Source organism: Rattus norvegicus, chromosome 10, assembly GCF_036323735.1.
Source record: "Rattus norvegicus strain BN/NHsdMcwi chromosome 10, GRCr8, whole genome shotgun sequence".
NCBI classification, from domain to species: domain Eukaryota; kingdom Metazoa; phylum Chordata; class Mammalia; order Rodentia; family Muridae; genus Rattus; species Rattus norvegicus.
In genome coordinates, this window is record NC_086028.1 from 40,064,331 (window position 1) to 40,081,882 (window position 17,552).

General features: G+C 48.0%; 1 protein-coding gene across 2 annotated transcripts; it reads right to left on the bottom strand.

The window, feature by feature from the left end:
* Positions 1-1,194: 1,194 nt before the first annotated feature.
* Positions 1,195-16,297, bottom strand: Atox1 (antioxidant 1 copper chaperone). 2 transcript variants are annotated; one of them, NM_053359.2, is made up of 4 exons: positions 16,128-16,231; positions 9,123-9,198; positions 4,413-4,581; positions 1,195-1,338 (listed from the first exon to the last, which is right to left on the bottom strand). In NM_053359.2, the coding sequence occupies exons 1-3, from the start codon at positions 16,131-16,133 to the stop codon at positions 4,457-4,459; spliced, it is 207 nt and encodes a 68-aa protein (NP_445811.1). In that variant the 5' UTR covers positions 16,134-16,231; the 3' UTR covers positions 1,195-1,338; positions 4,413-4,456. The 2 variants fall into 2 exon arrangements, with proteins under 2 accessions (NP_445811.1, XP_063126056.1); XM_063269986.1 differs by having other exon boundaries at positions 1,199-4,581; positions 16,128-16,297.
* Between the last annotated feature and the right edge of the window lie 1,255 nt (positions 16,298-17,552).

Genomic DNA, 17,552 nt, shown 5'->3' on the forward strand with positions numbered 1-17,552 from the left:
GTTTCAGGATAACCAGGGCCACATAGTGATGCACTGACTCATAAGAACAGTGGGCAATGGGCACTTTACAAACTTCCTATGCACAGCAGACAGCTGTAGACAGTCGCATGGCTTTCTCCTGGCTTGGGAAAATGGAATTCTGGCTTTCAGTATAAGTGGGCAGAAAACTCCACATCGTTTGTGAGGTGGACCTAGTTTCCTCTTTCCAGCTCCTGGACCCCAGCCTAGGTCAAGGGGCAATGACTGTCAGGATCATCAATTTCTCCCTTGATCCAGTCAAGATGGTCTGACATCTAAAATCTGTTCAAAAGCATCTCAGACACCAAGTGTGTTCTGTATGGTCTTGGGATCCAACTGGGCCATCTCTCTGGTTCCCAGCTTGGCAGCAATTCAATACCTCACACCCATGGGCTTTTTTTTTTTTTTAAGTTACACAACTTTTAAAAAGTAGTGACACACGCCTTTAATTCCAGCACTCAGGAGCAGAGGCAGGAGGATCCAAGTTTGAGGTCAGTCTGTCTACAGAGCAAATTCCAAGACAGCCAGTGCTGCAAAGAGAATTCCTGTCTTAAAAAACAAGACAAAACAAACAAACAAAGCTACACAGACTAAACACAGCCTTGCTTCGCCAAGCAGCTCTGTAAAGGCAGTGGAGGTCTTTGAGGGGGAGGGGAGGACATAGGAGTCCTCCATCTGTGATCCATGAAATATGGAAATGTTAGTGAGCAGTGGGTGCTGGGGGATAACTCCAAATAGTTCACACTCAGTGACTCATTGTGTCTATATAAGGATCACACCTATTTGCTGAAGATACTGTTATCTCTCAGGGCTTGAACACTGACAGGTTAAGTAAAACAGCTGGGAGGTGCTGGAGCCCAAACCCTACCGGAGTAGCCTGTCTTCACGGTGGCTTCCCATTTTTCTAACTGCTTTCAAGTCTCCTCTCTTACATTCAGTTCACTTGGTAGCTTTTCCAATACAGAGTCTACAGAGTGAGAAGATAATCACTGATCTGGCCCAGTGATTCCCATTGCAGAGAGGCTCAGAGAGAGCAGTAGGCTGCTCAAGATCACACAGCAGAGAATGGGTGTGTGCTGGGAACCTGACCTTGAATGGGAAGCCCTAGCAACAAAGGCAAGCAAGAGCAGCCATCCTGTGGATGAGCAAGCAGTACCAAGAACACACAACAGACACTTCATCAACAAATGCAGCTTGACTTTAATTGCAAGGAAGCTGGCAGGGAGCCAGCAGGGAAGGCCTGTCTGGGCTGGAATTCCATGGCGGAGCTGGACTGAGCAGTTGGTGTTCCAGATCAGCGGGGGAGACCAGATCAACAGTCTAGGAGAAAGAGAAAATAAGGCGGATCAATGGCGCCACCTACTGTGAATGGGAAACATTGCATTTCAGTCTGTGGCAGCCTCTCTGCACTGCCCATGGTTACTGGTGCCTGCAAAGGTGAAACTCTGTATGGTTAGTCTGTTACAAAGTAACCAGATGTGGAACTTTGGGTCTGGGTGAGGGGCAGGAGCGGACTATTTCCACACAGAGCTTATACATGTTTGGCACTCCCAGACTGAAAAATCAGAGAACTAGGCTTGGCTGACTTCTGTAATACCAACACTGGAGATAGAAGCAGAAGGATCAGGAGTTCAAGGCCAGCCTGAACTACACGATTTCATTAATAACAACAACAACAATTAAAAAAAATGCCAGAAGGTGGTGATGCACTCCTTTAATTCCAGCACTCAGGAGGCAGAGGGAATCTCTGAGAGTTTTGGCTCTCCCAGAGTGGCAGGAAGCAGACTGGCACCATCAGAGGAAATAGTGGGGGTGACTGAGGAACCACTGCTTGATGGACATGAGGTATTTTTCTCAGACACTGAAAATGTTCTGAAGTAGGTACAGGTGTGGTTATGCTCCACCACAAATGCATAGTCTTATGAATGGCGCCCACGAACACGGCTAACTATATCACGTCAACTGCATTTTCGCCTTGATAACAAAAGCCACAAGGAGCAAACCCGCACTTTGCCACCAGCAGGCGCTACTTTAGTTACGGGGGCTGTTCTTCCTTCCTCCCAGTTCCTCTCCACAGAGACCATGCTTATCAAATACAACTTTTTCCATAGTTAAACAAACCCTTTTGGTTTGTTTTGTTTGTTGCTTGGTTTGTTTGATACAGGGCTTCTCTGTGTAGCCCTGGCTGGCCTTGAACTCAGAAATCTGCCTGCCTCTGCTTCTCGGCTGAGATTAAAGGTCTGTGCATCACCACCCAGCTAAATAAACATTTTCCTAAGGATGGTGTTAGTATTCGAGTCACCATATGTGTGTGTGAAGGCCCAGGGCAGGTTTAGTCTCTCCTTCCACCTTTAGGAGAAGATCAAACTCAGCTCTCTTAGGCTTGCATACAAGGTGCCTTTACCCACTCTGCCTTCTTCCTGGAGCTCACACACAGCCTTACGTGGACGACTACCTGGGGACTCAACCTGTAATCACAACATTTGAGGAGTTAGGGCAGAAGAATTGTTGCCACTTCCAGATGGCCTGGGTTAGCTCTATTTCAAAAATGATTTTTTAAAAGTAGAGAAAACCTTTACATGGAGGTCCAAGACACAATAAGGTTGTTTGGAGAGATGGAGGCCAGTGTCCCACCCATTCACCCAATCCACAAAACCCAGGGATGCTGGACCATGCTGGATGTGGGCCCCAAGCACAGCAAAAGCTGTTGTAGAGGACAAGCCTTAAGGAGGCTGCACAGGAACCAGGAAAGCCAGCAGGGCAGAGTAGAGGGGTTTGTCTCCTTCCTAGATTAAATCTCAGACACATAAAATATGTCCAAGTCACATCTGAACTAGAGCAAAGCTGAACCCCAGACTCCATGCTGGAGCATTCCTGGACATGGACCAAATCCATAGCCATAAAAGGCAGGGGAAACAATAACTTTTATTTACTTATTTATTTAAGGGGTGTGTGTGTGTGCATGTGTGGAGGGCAGAAGACAATTTGAGGGACCCAGTTCTCTCCTTCCACCACATGGGTCCTGGAGATTGAACTCCATTGTCAGGCTTGGCAGCAGACACTCTCAACCTGCTGAACCATCTTTCTGTCCTTGTTATTTTTAAATATATTTTTTGAGACAGGGTCTCTTTATGTCACCCGGGTTAGCCTTGACTTGCTGCTTCTCCTCTCCTGCCTTAGCCTCCTAGATCATCTTCACTTTTTGATTTGCTGGGATGTACCATACACAAAGAGCACATGGCTTGGGTTCCAAAGGCTCACTTTAAGGAGGACGCTTTGGGGGGGGGGGGATTTAGCTCAGTGGTAGAGCGCTTGCCTAGCAAGCGCAAGGCCCTGGGTGCGGTCCCCAGCTCTGAAAAAAAGGAAAAAAAAAATGGAGGACGCTTTACTCAAAGGGGAACCTCCTACCCGCAGTCGATTACGGCTGGCATCTGCCAGGGGCCCTCATGGGTCACTGATAGAGTTAGTGCTACTGTAACTATCATTCACACATTTGCTCAGACGGCCTGGCTCCTTCCCTCCTCTGCCACCCACCTCCGTGGGGCTCTGGTCAGGACGCTTGCACTCACCAGGCTTCATGTTTCTCAGTCCCAAAGAGGACACAAACCACCAAAGTGACCACAGTAACTCATGTGTCAGGCACACTGCAAGAGTGCTGGACACAATGAGGAGTGCTAGGTGGGCAGGCAACTGTCCTGCTTCCTGATGGAAGGGCACTGGCACTGGTCCACTTCCTGCCTCCCTGGGACCCATAAGGTGGAAGGAAGACAGCTTAGACGGGCCATTGGCTCTACGAGGCTGGGCTGGATCCACGTCCGGCTCCAAGTGGAAGGAAAGGCAGGGTGAACATGAACTCATGCACGGGAGTGACAGGCTTGGAACATAGGCGTCCCTGTGAAGGGACTGTCCCTTCACCAAAGTAAGAGGCTCACCATTCCAGAAGGGTCACACACTTTAAACTTAAGTCACGCTGACCAAGCAAGGTACCATGGGACTCTGGGAACATAACATGGAGCTCTGTCTGCTCCCAGGAGGCCTTCAAGCCCTCCGAACTTCTCGTTTGTACTGGACAATGATGTGCTTGGACCCTTCCAGAGTGGGGCAGTGGGCTGAACACATCAGGGCACCCTCCTACCTAACTCCAGAAGCCCAAGCTTAGTCTGAGCACCTCAAATCCAGGAATCCCAGTTGCACTGTGCTCTAAAACTAGAGCATGCCAACTCAATGATGAGAAGGTTTGGGGTTTTTCTATTACAGATGCCCTCTGGGTGAATTTAGGCAAAGATTTCAAATCTCAAATTACAGTCTGAACTGCTTCTGGGCTCAAGTCTTTCAGAAGAGGGATCCCAGAAGAAGCAACGGGCTTGTTTGACAATGGTTTGGACTTCACCCACCTGCCTCTTCAGTTTCTATCCGGAAGGACTCGCCCAGGTCCTGGCTACTTGGGGCCAAGGTAGGAGACCGCTTTTCCTGTTTTGTTGAGAGTTGCCAGCAGGATGTCTGAGCTGTGCTCAGACTCAATGCAGACCTTCTTGTTGGGCAAGTCAATGTTGAACTCCACTCCTGCAGGGAGAAGGAGGGATGTAGGAGGGGGAAGCGGGACCCCTCCACTCACTGGAACAAAGAGGTCAACCTCCTAAATTATTCCTGAAACACCAGGCTTCTCCAGGAGCCAGGGAGCAGCAAGCTCTTTCTGTTTTAGGTACCGTGAGCATGGCAGGCTCTGCTGCAGGCTCTGATCCATGTGTAAGGAGTTGTGGGGATGGGGCTTGAATCCAAGGCTTCAAGTCCCAGTCGAGCACTCCACTCCTAAGCTCTTTCCTCAGCCCCACAGGTGAATTTTCTTCCCTCCTTCCTCTCTTTCCCTCCTCCCCACTTCCCCAGTCCTACCATCACTGTTACTTCACTTTTCTATGCCCACGCCAACCTCCCAATTTAGTAACACAGAGCCTTCCTTCCCTTTCTTTATAATCTTATTTAAAACATTAAAAAAATTATGTATATGTTTGGGCCTGCGTGTGGGTATGTTCATGAGTAGAGGTGTCCCTGAAGGCCAGAGGTGTAGGGTCTGGAGTTTTAAGTGGGTATGAGCCACAAGATGTGGGTGCTAGGTCCTCTACAAGATAAGTGCATACCGGGGTTGGGGATTTAGCTCAGCGGTAGAGCGCTTGCCTAGCGAGCGCAAGGCCCTGGGTTCGGTCCCCAGCTCCGAAAAAAAAGAAAAAAAAAAAAAGAGAAGTGCATACCTTTAACCATTGAGGCATCCTCTCTGCCCCCAATTTACTTATTTTTATGTATATGAGTGCTTTCTTGCACGTATATCTGTGTACCGCACGGGTGCAGTGCCCATGGAGGTCAGAAGAGAGCGTCGGTTCCCTGGGCTGTGAACCACTGTATGGTGCTGAGATCAGAGTCCAGCTCCTCTGCAGGGGCAGTGAGTGCTCTCATCTCCAATCCCTTTTATTTCTTTTCAAAATTTTATTATATTTTAATAAGAGCATAGGTGAGTGTGTGTTAACAAGTGTGTGAAAAGAATCTGTATACAAGCGTGTGTATGTGTGTGAGCGTATGGGGGGATGAATGTGAGTGTAAGGAGGGTAGATAGTGTGTCAGTGAGCATAAGTGAGAGTACATGTGAGTGAGGAAAATGAGCATGTGTGTGAGTGAGTGTGTGTGAGTGTGTGTGTGTGAGTGTGTGTGAGTGTGTGTGTGAGTGTGCGAGAGTGTGTGTGTGAGTGTGTGTGCGTGTGTGAGTGTGTGTGTGATGGTCAGAGGGCAAAATAAACTCACTCTTTCTCACTGAGTATCTAATGCTTGTGCTCTCTCTGTCTCTGTCTCTCTCTTAATGTGGTACTGGGTCTCACGTGCCTATCCTACCATTGGAGCCTTGGGGCTCCCTAGTCTTTGTGTGTGTGTGTGTGTGTGTGTGTGTGTGTGTGTGTGTGTGTGTGTGTGTGTGTGTTACTGGTACATAGGGCATCAGACACACCCAGCTCTGTCACTCTGTCACTGAGCTTCATTCATCCCCAGGTTTCTTGATACTTTTTATTTTGAGGAGGTCTCACTAAGCTATCCAGAGTAGCTCTGAATTCTGCAAACTCACTCTAAAGTCCAGGGAGGTCTGAGCTTGTCACTTTCCTGTCTTAGCTTCCTGTGTAGTGTGATGACAGGCCTAGTTCTTAGTTTGTTTATTTTTGATTGTTCGTGGTTTTCATTTTTTAAGATGGGGATTCTCTGTGTCACCTGTCTTGAAACTCACTTGGTAGACCAGGTTGGCTGGTCTGGAACTCACAGAGATCCACCTGCCTCTGCCTCTAGAATGCTGGGATTAAAGGTGTGTGCTCCCACTTGCTTTTCAACAGCTCTCCAGTTTTCCTAGGCGTTCCGACATCTGCTCACTGACTCAATCCTTCTGAGGACAGAGGATCAGGGTCTGCCTGCCATCCTACAGCCAGCGCCCCCAAGCCCACCTGGCCATGCCTGTGCAATGCTTCCACACTGCAAACTGGAATAGAGCTGTGGGGCAACAGCCTGGAACATGTGGGATGTGAACAGACACTGCCAAACTGCCTTTCTGATTTTTTAAAAAGACTTATTTATTTATTATATATAAGTATACTGTAGCTGTTTTCAGACACACCAGAAGAGAGCACTGGATTCCCTTACAAATGGTTATGAGCCACCAGTGGTTGCTGGAATTTGAACTCAGGATCTCTGGAAAAGCAGTCCATGCTCTTAAACACTGAGACATCTCTCCAGCCCCAAACTTGTCACACCAGAAAATGAAAACCCACAATGCCCTCCTCTAAAATGGCATGTCAATGAAAAGGGCTGGGTAGCTATGGTCAGGACTATTACAGGCCTTGGCTTCCCCAGCTATCACAAAGGGGTTGGGGTTAGACTAAATGTTCTTTCCTGTCTAAGTCCTTAGTCTGACTACCCAGGCCCTAAGCAACTCAAAAACCCTTCCACTGTCCTCAACAGGAGAAGCACAAGGGAGCGCCTTAGTTAAGGTTTCTATCACTGTGATAAAAACACTATGGCCAAAAACAACCTAGGGAGGAAAGGCTTTATTTTGTTTAAACTTCCACATCACAGTCCATCATGAAGGGTAGGTCAGGGCTGGACCTCTCTGGAGGCAGGAGCTGATGCAGAGGCCATGAAGCGATGCTGCTTACTGGTTTGCCCCTGACGGCTTATTCACCTTGCTTTCTTATAGCCCCCGGAGCCAGAAGGACGGGTGGCACCACCCACACTGAGCTGGACCCTCCCACATCAACCATCAGTGAAGAAAATCCACCACAGGCTTGCTCTCAGGACAATCTGGTGGGAGCATTTTCTCAGTTGAGATTCTCCCTGCCAAAATGACTGTAGCTTCTAGCACACTGATAAAACTAGCCAGTGCAAGGAGAGACTTATCAAAGGTAAAGCCCCCCTCGGCAGCTGCAGGGATGTCCAGCACATGATACAGGGAATGGCTACAATCTCTGAATCTACAAATAAGACAGTTTCGAACTTCTAAGAGGGTGCTGGAAATTGAACCCAGGGCCTTTGGAAGAGCAGTCAGTGCTCCTAACCACGGAGCCATTTCTTCAGCATCCCCCATTTCATTTCTGAAGTGTCTTGGGCACAGGCTGACATTCTCAGATCTTATCTGGGGAGGGTCAAACCCTGGGGAGGGAAGCCTGTAGCCTTGTGGGAAGTTAGCAGCCAGGTTCTCTCCAGTGTCTCAGAGTCTTGTGAACTGTGTAGCTGGGCATGGTGGTTCATGCCTGTAATCCCAGAACTCAGGCAATTGAGGCAGGGGGACTGGTGAAAGTTTGAAGTCTATACTGGGCTACCTATGGTAAGTTCCAGGCCAGCCAGGACTACAATGGGAAACCCTGTTTTAAAAAAATACAAAAGATATTCCAGCTCATAGGGCTCAGAAGCAAGTCTCTGACTCACTCTCACTGTGGGATTTGGGCAAGGCACTTCCCCTTGGGCACTGGTGTCATCTGTCCCATTTCACCTTGGAAAGTCCCACTCTGTGGACCGACAGTGTGAGAGCTGTTTCACCCCTCAGTGGTACTGTTCCCCTAGGTTTTATTTATTTATAAGTTGTAGAAGTAGGGTCTCACTCTGTAGTCCAGGCTGGCCTCAAAACCATGGCAAGGCCTTGTTTGTCTCTGCCTCCCAGGAGCTAGGATTACAGCTGTGAGTGGACATACCCACAGCTTTGCTTTGCTTTTATAAACTTTTGATTTTACTTTCTTGCAGTACCGTGGGCTGGATCTAGAATGTTATACATGCCGTGCAAGCACTCTACTGATGAACGATACCCCTAGCCTCTTTGGTCATTTTTATTTTGAGACAAGGTCTCCCTAAATTGTCCAGGCTAGCCTTGAACCTTTGATCCTCCTGAGCTTCTGGGTTTACAGGCATGCACCACCAGGCCTGGTTGTTTTTACTCTGTGTATGTTGTCACACTGGAGATCACCAGCGCACTACCTAGCACCTCTAGGCTCCAGAGCTGGACAGTGTGGCCAAACACCAGCTCTGTCCTGCAGGCTCTGTGAATCCAGCCAAGTCACTGAACTCTAAACACTTCCTGTTTTCATAAAAGGAAGAGTCACTGGGCATTCAAGCAGAGGCAGAATGATGGAGTCCATGACTACCAGCTCCACATAGAGACCCTGAAGAAAGATGTGGGGGAGGGGAGAGGTGAAAGAGTCAACAAAATGGAGTTGTATATGGTGGCATGGTGGCACACGTTTGTAATTCCAGCATTTGGGAGGTAGAGGCAGAAGGATTGCTGTAAATTTAGGACCAGCCTAGTCTATATGGTACACTCTAGGACAACCAGGGCTAAAAACAAGAATAAGCTGGGGGGTGGGGGGGATGTGTGGATTACGGTGAATGAGAGAAATGTGAGGTGGCTGTAGTAGAGTCTAAAGGCATCTCCATGTAAGCCAAGTGCACACAAGGCCCACACATTTCAGTTCCACTGTTAGCCCCAGCTGAGCTGCAGCTGCAGCTGCAGCAGATCCTTCTAGGCCTCCAGCATCTGAGCATGACTCCTGGGGAACAGTCTCCCCACCCATCTCCAGTGCAGAGCCACTCACCTCCCAGCTTGTTGAGGACTCGGGAGACGGCTTCCGCACAGCCTCCACAGGTCATGTCCACAGAGAACTCGTGCTTCTACAAGAAAGAGAGATTATGTGCTAGGCCCCAGAGTGACCCATACACTGTCCAAGGGGCTATTCAGGAGTTGACAGGGAGCAGAAGACAGTAGACACAATCTCACTGTAAGCCTGTCTGTGAGTCCAATCTAGTCAACAGGTAAGAGGGGGGATGCAGGGCTTCCATGTATCACAGGCAGGACCAACAGAGACGATCTCAATGTCTTTTTTTTTTTTTTCCGGAGCTGGGGACCGAACCCAGGGCCTTGTGCTTCCTAGGCAAGCGCTCTACCACTGAGCTAAATTCCCAACCCCCTCTCCATGTCTTTTGCAAGGTCTGGCACATGATGAACAGGACCACCTGCAGGGCTGGCTGAGAAGCTCTTTTGCCAGTTCTCCCTTGAGGTTACTGCTTTGTGAGCTGTGGATTGCCTCAGGACCAGGGAACCTAGCAACCAGTGGCAGGCCCCACTCTTATCAGATCTGGGACCTGATTTTTCACTAGAACATTATTTTCAACATTTGAGTAACTGGGGACTCTCCACGGGTTGCAGGTCTGCTCAGCAGCCTGGACAGGGACATGCCAGTAGGCAGGTGACTCAGATATGTGGCCACCACTGCTCTGCTCCAAGCACCTCAAGCTCAAAGGCAGTGCCTGAGTTCCAAGAAGGGGAAGGACTTCCCTGGCTCCCTGCACTGCAGGCGGATGAGAAGGAACCAAGGTTCCTGAGGTTCTCCAACCTCCAAGATATCACAAGTCAAGGCAGACAAGTGCCCACCAGACTGAGCTTCTGTTCAATTCAGTGCTGCACCCAAAATACTGGGAACAGCATGGGGCACAGAGGAGGTACCAAACCCATGTGAGTTGATGGCCAGTATCACTGCCAGACAGCTTCTGGGTCTTTGGCTGTTTTCAGAGAGGGACTGCGCCAATCCTCCCTTCCCTCACAACCTGGAAATTAGAGCATCTGGGCTCCAACACTCACAAATTGTATGCCCTGAGTAGCTTAATTCACAGGGTTCCAGTCCCTTGCCCAGGCTAAAGAATGGGACAAACAACAGGATCTGACATGTGGTAGCCAGCTTCCACTATGACTTCTACTTTCTCTGCCTCCTGGTGTTTATGCCCTCAAGAATTCATTCCATAACATTGCAGGGAAAGCCTGTGAGTATTCAACATAAGGCTAACCACTGTTATGGTTACAATGCTAGCTTCTGCCCTGCTCCCTTCTGGGGTCGCTCTAGAGCAGTAGTTTTCAACCCTCCTAATGCTGTGACCCTTTAATACAGTTCCTCATATTGTAGTGACACGCAACCATAAAAGTATTTTTGCTGCTACTTCATAACTGTAATTTTGCTATTATGATGAATCTTAATGTAAATACATGATATACAGGATGGTATACAACCTGGTGGGACCCACAGGTTGGGAACTGCTGCTCTAGAGGAAGCCAGTTGCCATGTTAAAGGACACTTTTGTATACCCCCAGAGGTCTACCTGGTGAGAAACAGAGTCTCCAAGGTCAAAGTCAAAGACTGGAGCAGCCTGGGCAAGCCTCTGGCTTGCACTGTTGTTCTCTTAGGTCCTAAGCCAAGCCTACTCACTCTGCCCAGCCACTCCCAGGTCCTGATTCTAGGTTCAGGGACAGATATTATAGGGCAATAGATAGTTAATATATTAATAAGGTTAGATCATGGGACTAGGTGTTACTAGGTAAAAGTTATTGGATTCTGATAATTATTTTCCTCCATTTCTCTCTTCCTTTTGGAGAAACAAGGTCTTTACCCTGAGGATGTAACTCAGTGGTACACTGCTAGCCTAGCATGTACAAAGCCCTGGGTTTACTTCCCAGTACTGAGACAGTCAAGCATAAGAAAATGCTTGGGCTATACATCTGTCTCTTAACAATGAACCTAGCAACGTGTTAGCTACCCAAGAGTCCTCCCCCTGCAATAAACACACTTGCTTTAAGCACTGGAAATAAGTTACTCCCCTTAGCTATCCTCGCCTTCTCCATTTCCATTCAAATAGCCAAACCACAATCTAGGGAACTCCTGGGAATGGACTGATCGAGCCTAGACTGGAGTATAAGCACAATGAGGCAAACTGTCCTCAAAGTGAAATTTTAGGGAGAATTTCCTATTTACCATCTTATGCCTATGCATAATTGGGTATGCATATGATTAAAACCAGATGCATCGTGGAAAGGGGCATACACAGCAAACAAAGGCTTACATAATCTAAGCCCATCAATCAAAATAGAGAAGTACCCAAATTATATCCCAAGCAGCCAAACTCCTCCTTCTCTTGAACTCCATAAAAGAAAGCCCTAAACCGTCAGTCAGACCCTTGAGGACCCTCACTCAGACGGCAGGATGCTGGGCTGCAGTATATTCTGTTCTGGTTTGTATATTGTTTTGTTTCAAATAGTTTCCGTGATACTTTGTAATTATTTTAGCTCTTTGGATAAGAAGCCAAGAGCATAGAAACACCCAGCCCAAGACCCCAGCCACCAGTAAAATTACTGCACTAACAAAATAACAAATGACCAAAAAAAAAAAAAAATAACATAACGAATAACAAGAACAAAACGATGGCTCCCTCCCTGGTGCTTGATTGGTTTTGCTGTTGCTTCTTTGAGAACATGATCTCATTATGTAGCCCAGACTAGCTTGAAACTCACTATCCTGCTCATACTGGACCTCAAACTCTATCTTCCTGCCTCAGGAACCCACGTACTGCATAAATAGATACCCAAGAACATATCCAAATCCAGTGCCCACCTTCCCCATGAAGCTCATCAAAATACATCTAGGACAGGCTGAGTGAGCTTTATCTGCATGCTTGGGAGCAGAAAATGTCCCTAATTAGGCAACATTTGCATACACATAATGAGGTGTCTTGGGGATGGAACGAGTCTAAACACGAATCGTATTTATGCACACAGACAAAAGGTAATTTCATGTGATGCTGTTAATGAACCATGTTTGGGCACTTTGTGGCATCAGGCTGCTGGCTAGTCTGAAACTCCCTATGTGGTCACAAACTCACAGAGATCTGCCTGCCCCTGTCACTTGAGTACTAGGATTAATTTAGTTCTTTAATCCAAGCACTTGGGAGGCAGAGGAGGGATTAAAGTCATGCACCACCGCATTTTTTAAAATTTTTGTGTATATGTATGCGTGCCTTCATGAGTTTATATACACCAGGTATGTGCAGGACTGCACAGAACTCAAAGCAGGATAATAGCATCCCTTGGGACTGGAGTTAAAGGTAGCTATAAGCTGCTATGTGATGGTAGGAATATAGACTTGGGTCCTCTGCAACTTCCTTTTGAAAATTAGGAATTGGCAGTTAAGAATATGTACTGTTGGGCTGGAGAGATGGCTCAGTGGTTAAGAGCCCCAACTGCTCTTCCAGAGGTCCTGAGTTCAATTCCCAGCAACCACATAGTAGCTCACAACCATCTGTAAGGAGATCTGATGGGGTTGGGGATTTAGCTCAGTGGTAGAGCGCTTGCCTAGCAAGCACAAGGCCCTGGGTTCGGTCCTCAGCTCTGAAAAAAATTTAAAAAAATAAAAAAAAAGAGAGGTTTATATTGGGCTGGAGAGATGGCTCAGTGGTTAAGAGCACCCGACTACTCTTCCAGAGGTCCTGAGTTCAATTCCCAGCAACCACATGGTGGCTCACAACCATCTGTAAAGAGATCCGATGCCCACTTCTGGTGTATCTGAAGACAGCTACAGGATACTTATATATAATAAATGAATAAATCTTTAAAAAAAAAAAGCAGGGTGGTGCAGGCGCATGTCTTTAATCCATGCACGCTGGAAGCAGAGGCAGGCAGCTCTCCAAGTTTGAGGCCAGTCTAGGCTACAGAGTGAGTTCCAGGATACACAGAAAAAACCCTGTCTAAAAAGCAAAACGAAAGATTAAAATAGGGCTGGAGGGATGGCTCAGCAGTCGAGGCTGCTTGCAGTCTTCCAGAAGACCAGAGTTTCCTGCAACCACTGTAACTCCAACTCTAAGGGAACTTCTGGTCTCTGCACACAAGTGGCGCGCACACACACACACACACACACACACACACACACACACTAAACCTAAAAGCTAGTAAGTAGTTAAGTAAATTATAATTACTTGTTTGCATGTGGGAGTGTGTCCCATGGCCTAAGTGTGGATGTCAGGGGTCACTGGGCTTGGCAACAGGGATCTTTACCAGCTGACCCATCCTGCAACCCTCAGGTCCCCTTTCTGCAGCATTTTTCTAGTTTGAAAAGAAAAGCATTCGTTTCCTTATGCTCAGGAGCCACTATGGTGGTGAGGTCATGTGTGCAAGGGTCCTAGGGAAGAGAGGCTTTCTTTGCTCCAGGCAACTCTCAGCACAGCCAGGTGTCCAGCTCCCACAACCTACTCTCAGAAGAAGCTCTGAAAGGGGATTTCAGAGGATAATTTTGCTCAAGGAGCTAAAGTCAATGGTTACCTGAGCTCCAAACTGAGGACCACAGCAAGAAAGGACTTCTTTCACAGTACAGAGGTCAGAGGCCAGGGATCCGCCCTAGGAGGCCAAAATTCCAACTCAGAGCTCCCTATCTCTGCCTACAAATTGTGCAACTAAACATGATGACGGAAAGCTGGCCTAAGGGACAGGGTGATCCAGTGTTCACAAGAGTATCCCTAGACCTGCTCCACCTTCTGGGTGTCTCCCTAGTGCCACTAGACCCCTTACAAAAGGATCCTTTAGGGTCTGAGTTTGAGGGTCAGTGGCAGAGCACATACAGGCCCTGGGCCCAACACCTAGCACCACAAAACAAAACTTTTAAGCTAGGTGTGGCCGCTCACTTCTATAATCCCAACCCTTGAGAAGCTAAGGCAGGAAGATTGCTCTGAGTTTAAGAATCATCCTGGGCTACGTATTCATTCATAGCCAGCCTGGGCTACAGTGATGCTCTGTAATGATAACAAACAAAATGAATCCTCTTAAGTATAATGTATATTAATGTTGTACTACATATTGTATTTATTAGTTCAGAAAGCCAGTAGGTAGTATGATTCTTTTACAGACTCTAGACCTGGAAGAGTAGGAATGGAGGGGGAAAAGAAGGGGGAGGAGGAGGAAGAAGAGGAGAATGACACTGTTCCTCTAGAGGATACTGAGTCTTTAAACACTGGTGTCTGGATTCCTGATTACTAGTATCTGCGCATCTCTGATGTGCTGGACCTTCTTCTAAACACCTTGTTACACTGTCTCCTTTAATCGCTACAATAATTCCACAAGCCAGGAAACTAATTCTTCTTTCTGAGAGGAGAAAGCTGAAGCTCTGGGATTAAGTACTGACCAGGGAGACACACCTCATGAGTAGTAGGTCCTAGGTTGGAGAGAGGACACAAAACTTGAACTTTTAACCAGTGAGGTCCAGGTTAAAATGAGGTAGAAGCCTGACTACTCAATTCTACCCCACTTGACCTACATCAACATGAGTCACTACTCCTTCAGGACAGATGGATCACTGGCTGTGTACGCATTTGATGATTTAATTCTAATTAATACCAACCTTAGTCCTAAAAGATCTGTTTTCAGCCCCTATTTTACAGATGAGGAGATAAAGACTCAGAGACAGAACAACTTGTCAGAGGCTGCCCAGTTGGCAACCAAGGGCAGACTTTCAGGTTTCTGGGTTAAGCTTTGGTCTACAAGTCGTCTTGGGTAAGACTTATTTCCCTGGCTAAATTGGAGGCAGCACTTGACCAACATCTTCCCGGCATTTAGCAGTTGGCTTGATGAGGTGCCCATTTGTCTCCCATTAAATCCTGCATCCCCAGAGGCAGACACAGAATGGAGAGGTCCTCAAGCTTTTTTCTTTCTTCACTGCTGCCCCCCCCCCCCCAAGAGCCTGGCAGCTTCCACTCTGGCATCCTAAGTTCATCAAGGAGTCTGTCACTTGGCAGGGCAGACTAGACAAACGTGCCTGGTAGGATGGACTTTATTAAGTTTTTTGTTTGTGCTTTGTGCAGCTAGGATCTGAAGACAAAGGGCAAGAACCACAAGAACCTGAGAGGTTTAAGAACCACAAGACACCTGAGAGGTTTAAGGATTCGTACCAGGAAGAAGCCTCAGGTTCATTCTCAGAAGTGAAGCTGCTAAAACATGGAATACTCCTGGGAGACCTCTGGGCTGAGAGACTGGGAGGAAAAGGCTCCCCACTCCATAGCTCTAGCCAGCATTCGGGAACTCAACTGAGATTAGACCTTGCCCCCAAACACGTACAACTGGTTTTGCCCAGCACTTCCCAGGTGGTCTGGCTTCAGGTTGGATCCTACCTAGCTTCCAACAATAAAATGCTTTCCCACAAGCACTGGGGTTTTTCTTTTCTTCTTGTGTAATGTGTTAAGGCCTCATGTAAGGTCGTCATTTAACTAAGCAAGGAGTGGGGTGAATTCAAAGGCAAGATAAGCACTGCTCTCGGTTCCTCAAACTCTGCTCAGAGCTTTGGGAACTCCTGGTTGGGAAGAAAGTACCCTGTCGAGTTAGTGTCGTCCAGTGCTGAGATGGAAGTACGCCAGAGTGGGCTGGAGAGGTGAACACAGACCTGCTTCTCTGGAAACCCATCAGCACGGCTGCAGGGGCATGCACGTGGAAAAGACAGGTACCGGCATCCCTATGTGGGTTCTGTGCCCCACCTCCCTGCCTCAGTTTTCCCATCATGCAGAAAAGGATGGGGCTGCCTCTTAAAGACTCTCTAGAGCGATCCGGAGGCCTATGTTCTGCATTAACATTGCTCTCTGCAGCTTTCCCGAGGGTCGCGAAGCTGGAGGACCGGTACGGAAGGTAAAGTGAGAAACGACCGCAGCTCTGGCTACGGCCTATGCCCTAACTGCTGCGTCTGGCCCGGAAACCGTGCATCAGGCCGGAGACAGAGGTTCCCGCGGGCCGAACGGCCACTCACCGGCATGACTGACGCGGCACAGGCGGCACAGGCGGCACAGGCGGCGGCACAGGCGGCGGCGAGGACTAGAACGCCTCTCCCGAACACCAAAGCGGCGTTTCCGGAGAGCGCTCCTGGAAGCCACGCCCTCAGGCCAACCCAGTCTTCGGCCGGGCCCCGCCCTAGGGATGGGCTCTACTTAGTCCCCGCCCTTTCCGGGGTCTAGCTTCCGCAAGGCCCCGCCCTTTGAGGAAGACTGTTCCGATCCCTTCGGTCCCAGTTACAGCCAGGCTCCTCCCTTGGGCTGGCTTCCACTTGGTTACCGCCCCTTTCTGACATGACTATTTCACTAGGTACCCCCTCTCTTCGGACCCGCCAGGCTCTTTGGGGCCAGTCGGAGGCTAATTTGTGGAGACCAGACCTGTACCTTCTACTGGGTCATTTCTGAAACAAGGTTAGGGAATGAGAGGCCAAGGCTCTAGGAATGAGGGATCTGGTATTTCCCTAAAGGGACCGTCTCTCTTGCTTATTACTCAGTCCCTAAACTACAGTTGCCTGGCCTAGGGCGGCAGGTCTGTTGACCCAGTTACTAGAGCGGCTGAGGTAGAAGGTTTCTAGGTTCAAGGCTAACCACAGCTGTAAAGTTCAAGGCCATTTTGGACTTCTTGAGACCCTTTCCTGAAAAACATATTTAAAACAAAACAAAACAAAACAAAACCAAATGTAAGTGTAAGGCACAGAGTAAATCAGTACACAACTCTAAAACCAGGTCTTGAAAAGTTGAGGGCCAAGTGGTGCCTTCAATCCCTGCCCTCTGGAGGCAGAGGCAGGCGGATCTCTGAGTTCAAAGCTAGCTTGATCTACAGTGCAAATTCCAGGACATCCAGGGCTATGTAAAAAAAAGAAAAAAAAATCTTGTCTCCAAACCAAACCAAACCAAAGCTGAGGGAGAAGGACCCAGAGGATCCAGAGTTCAAGGTGGCTGTGACCTTTAATTTCAGCACTCAGGAGGGAGCAATACCCACACAGACTTGCCTATAGGCCAATTGGATGAAACCAATTCTTCAGTTACAGTCCTTTTCCAAGATGACCGAGGCTTGTGTCAAGTTTATCAAAAAAGATCTAACCACTCTTATCCTAAGAAAAAACAAAACAAAACAAAACCTGGGAGACTGTGTCTTTCTCACCCAATTACGGCAGCCCAGTCGACCAAGTTACTTCATGGGTAATTGATACGCATGTAGAAGACGGGCTTCCTCGACAGTGCCAGAAGGACCAACAGATTAGATTTATCTCCTCCACCAGCCATTTGTGTCCTTGAGCTGAGGGCTAAGAGAAGTTCCCTAAACTAAGAAGGCAATCTGTCGTTCTGTGTGTCAGGATGGGTTCAGTCAGAAACTATACTAAAATTTGAATATAGAACTTATAAGAAGTTGGTTAACAGAA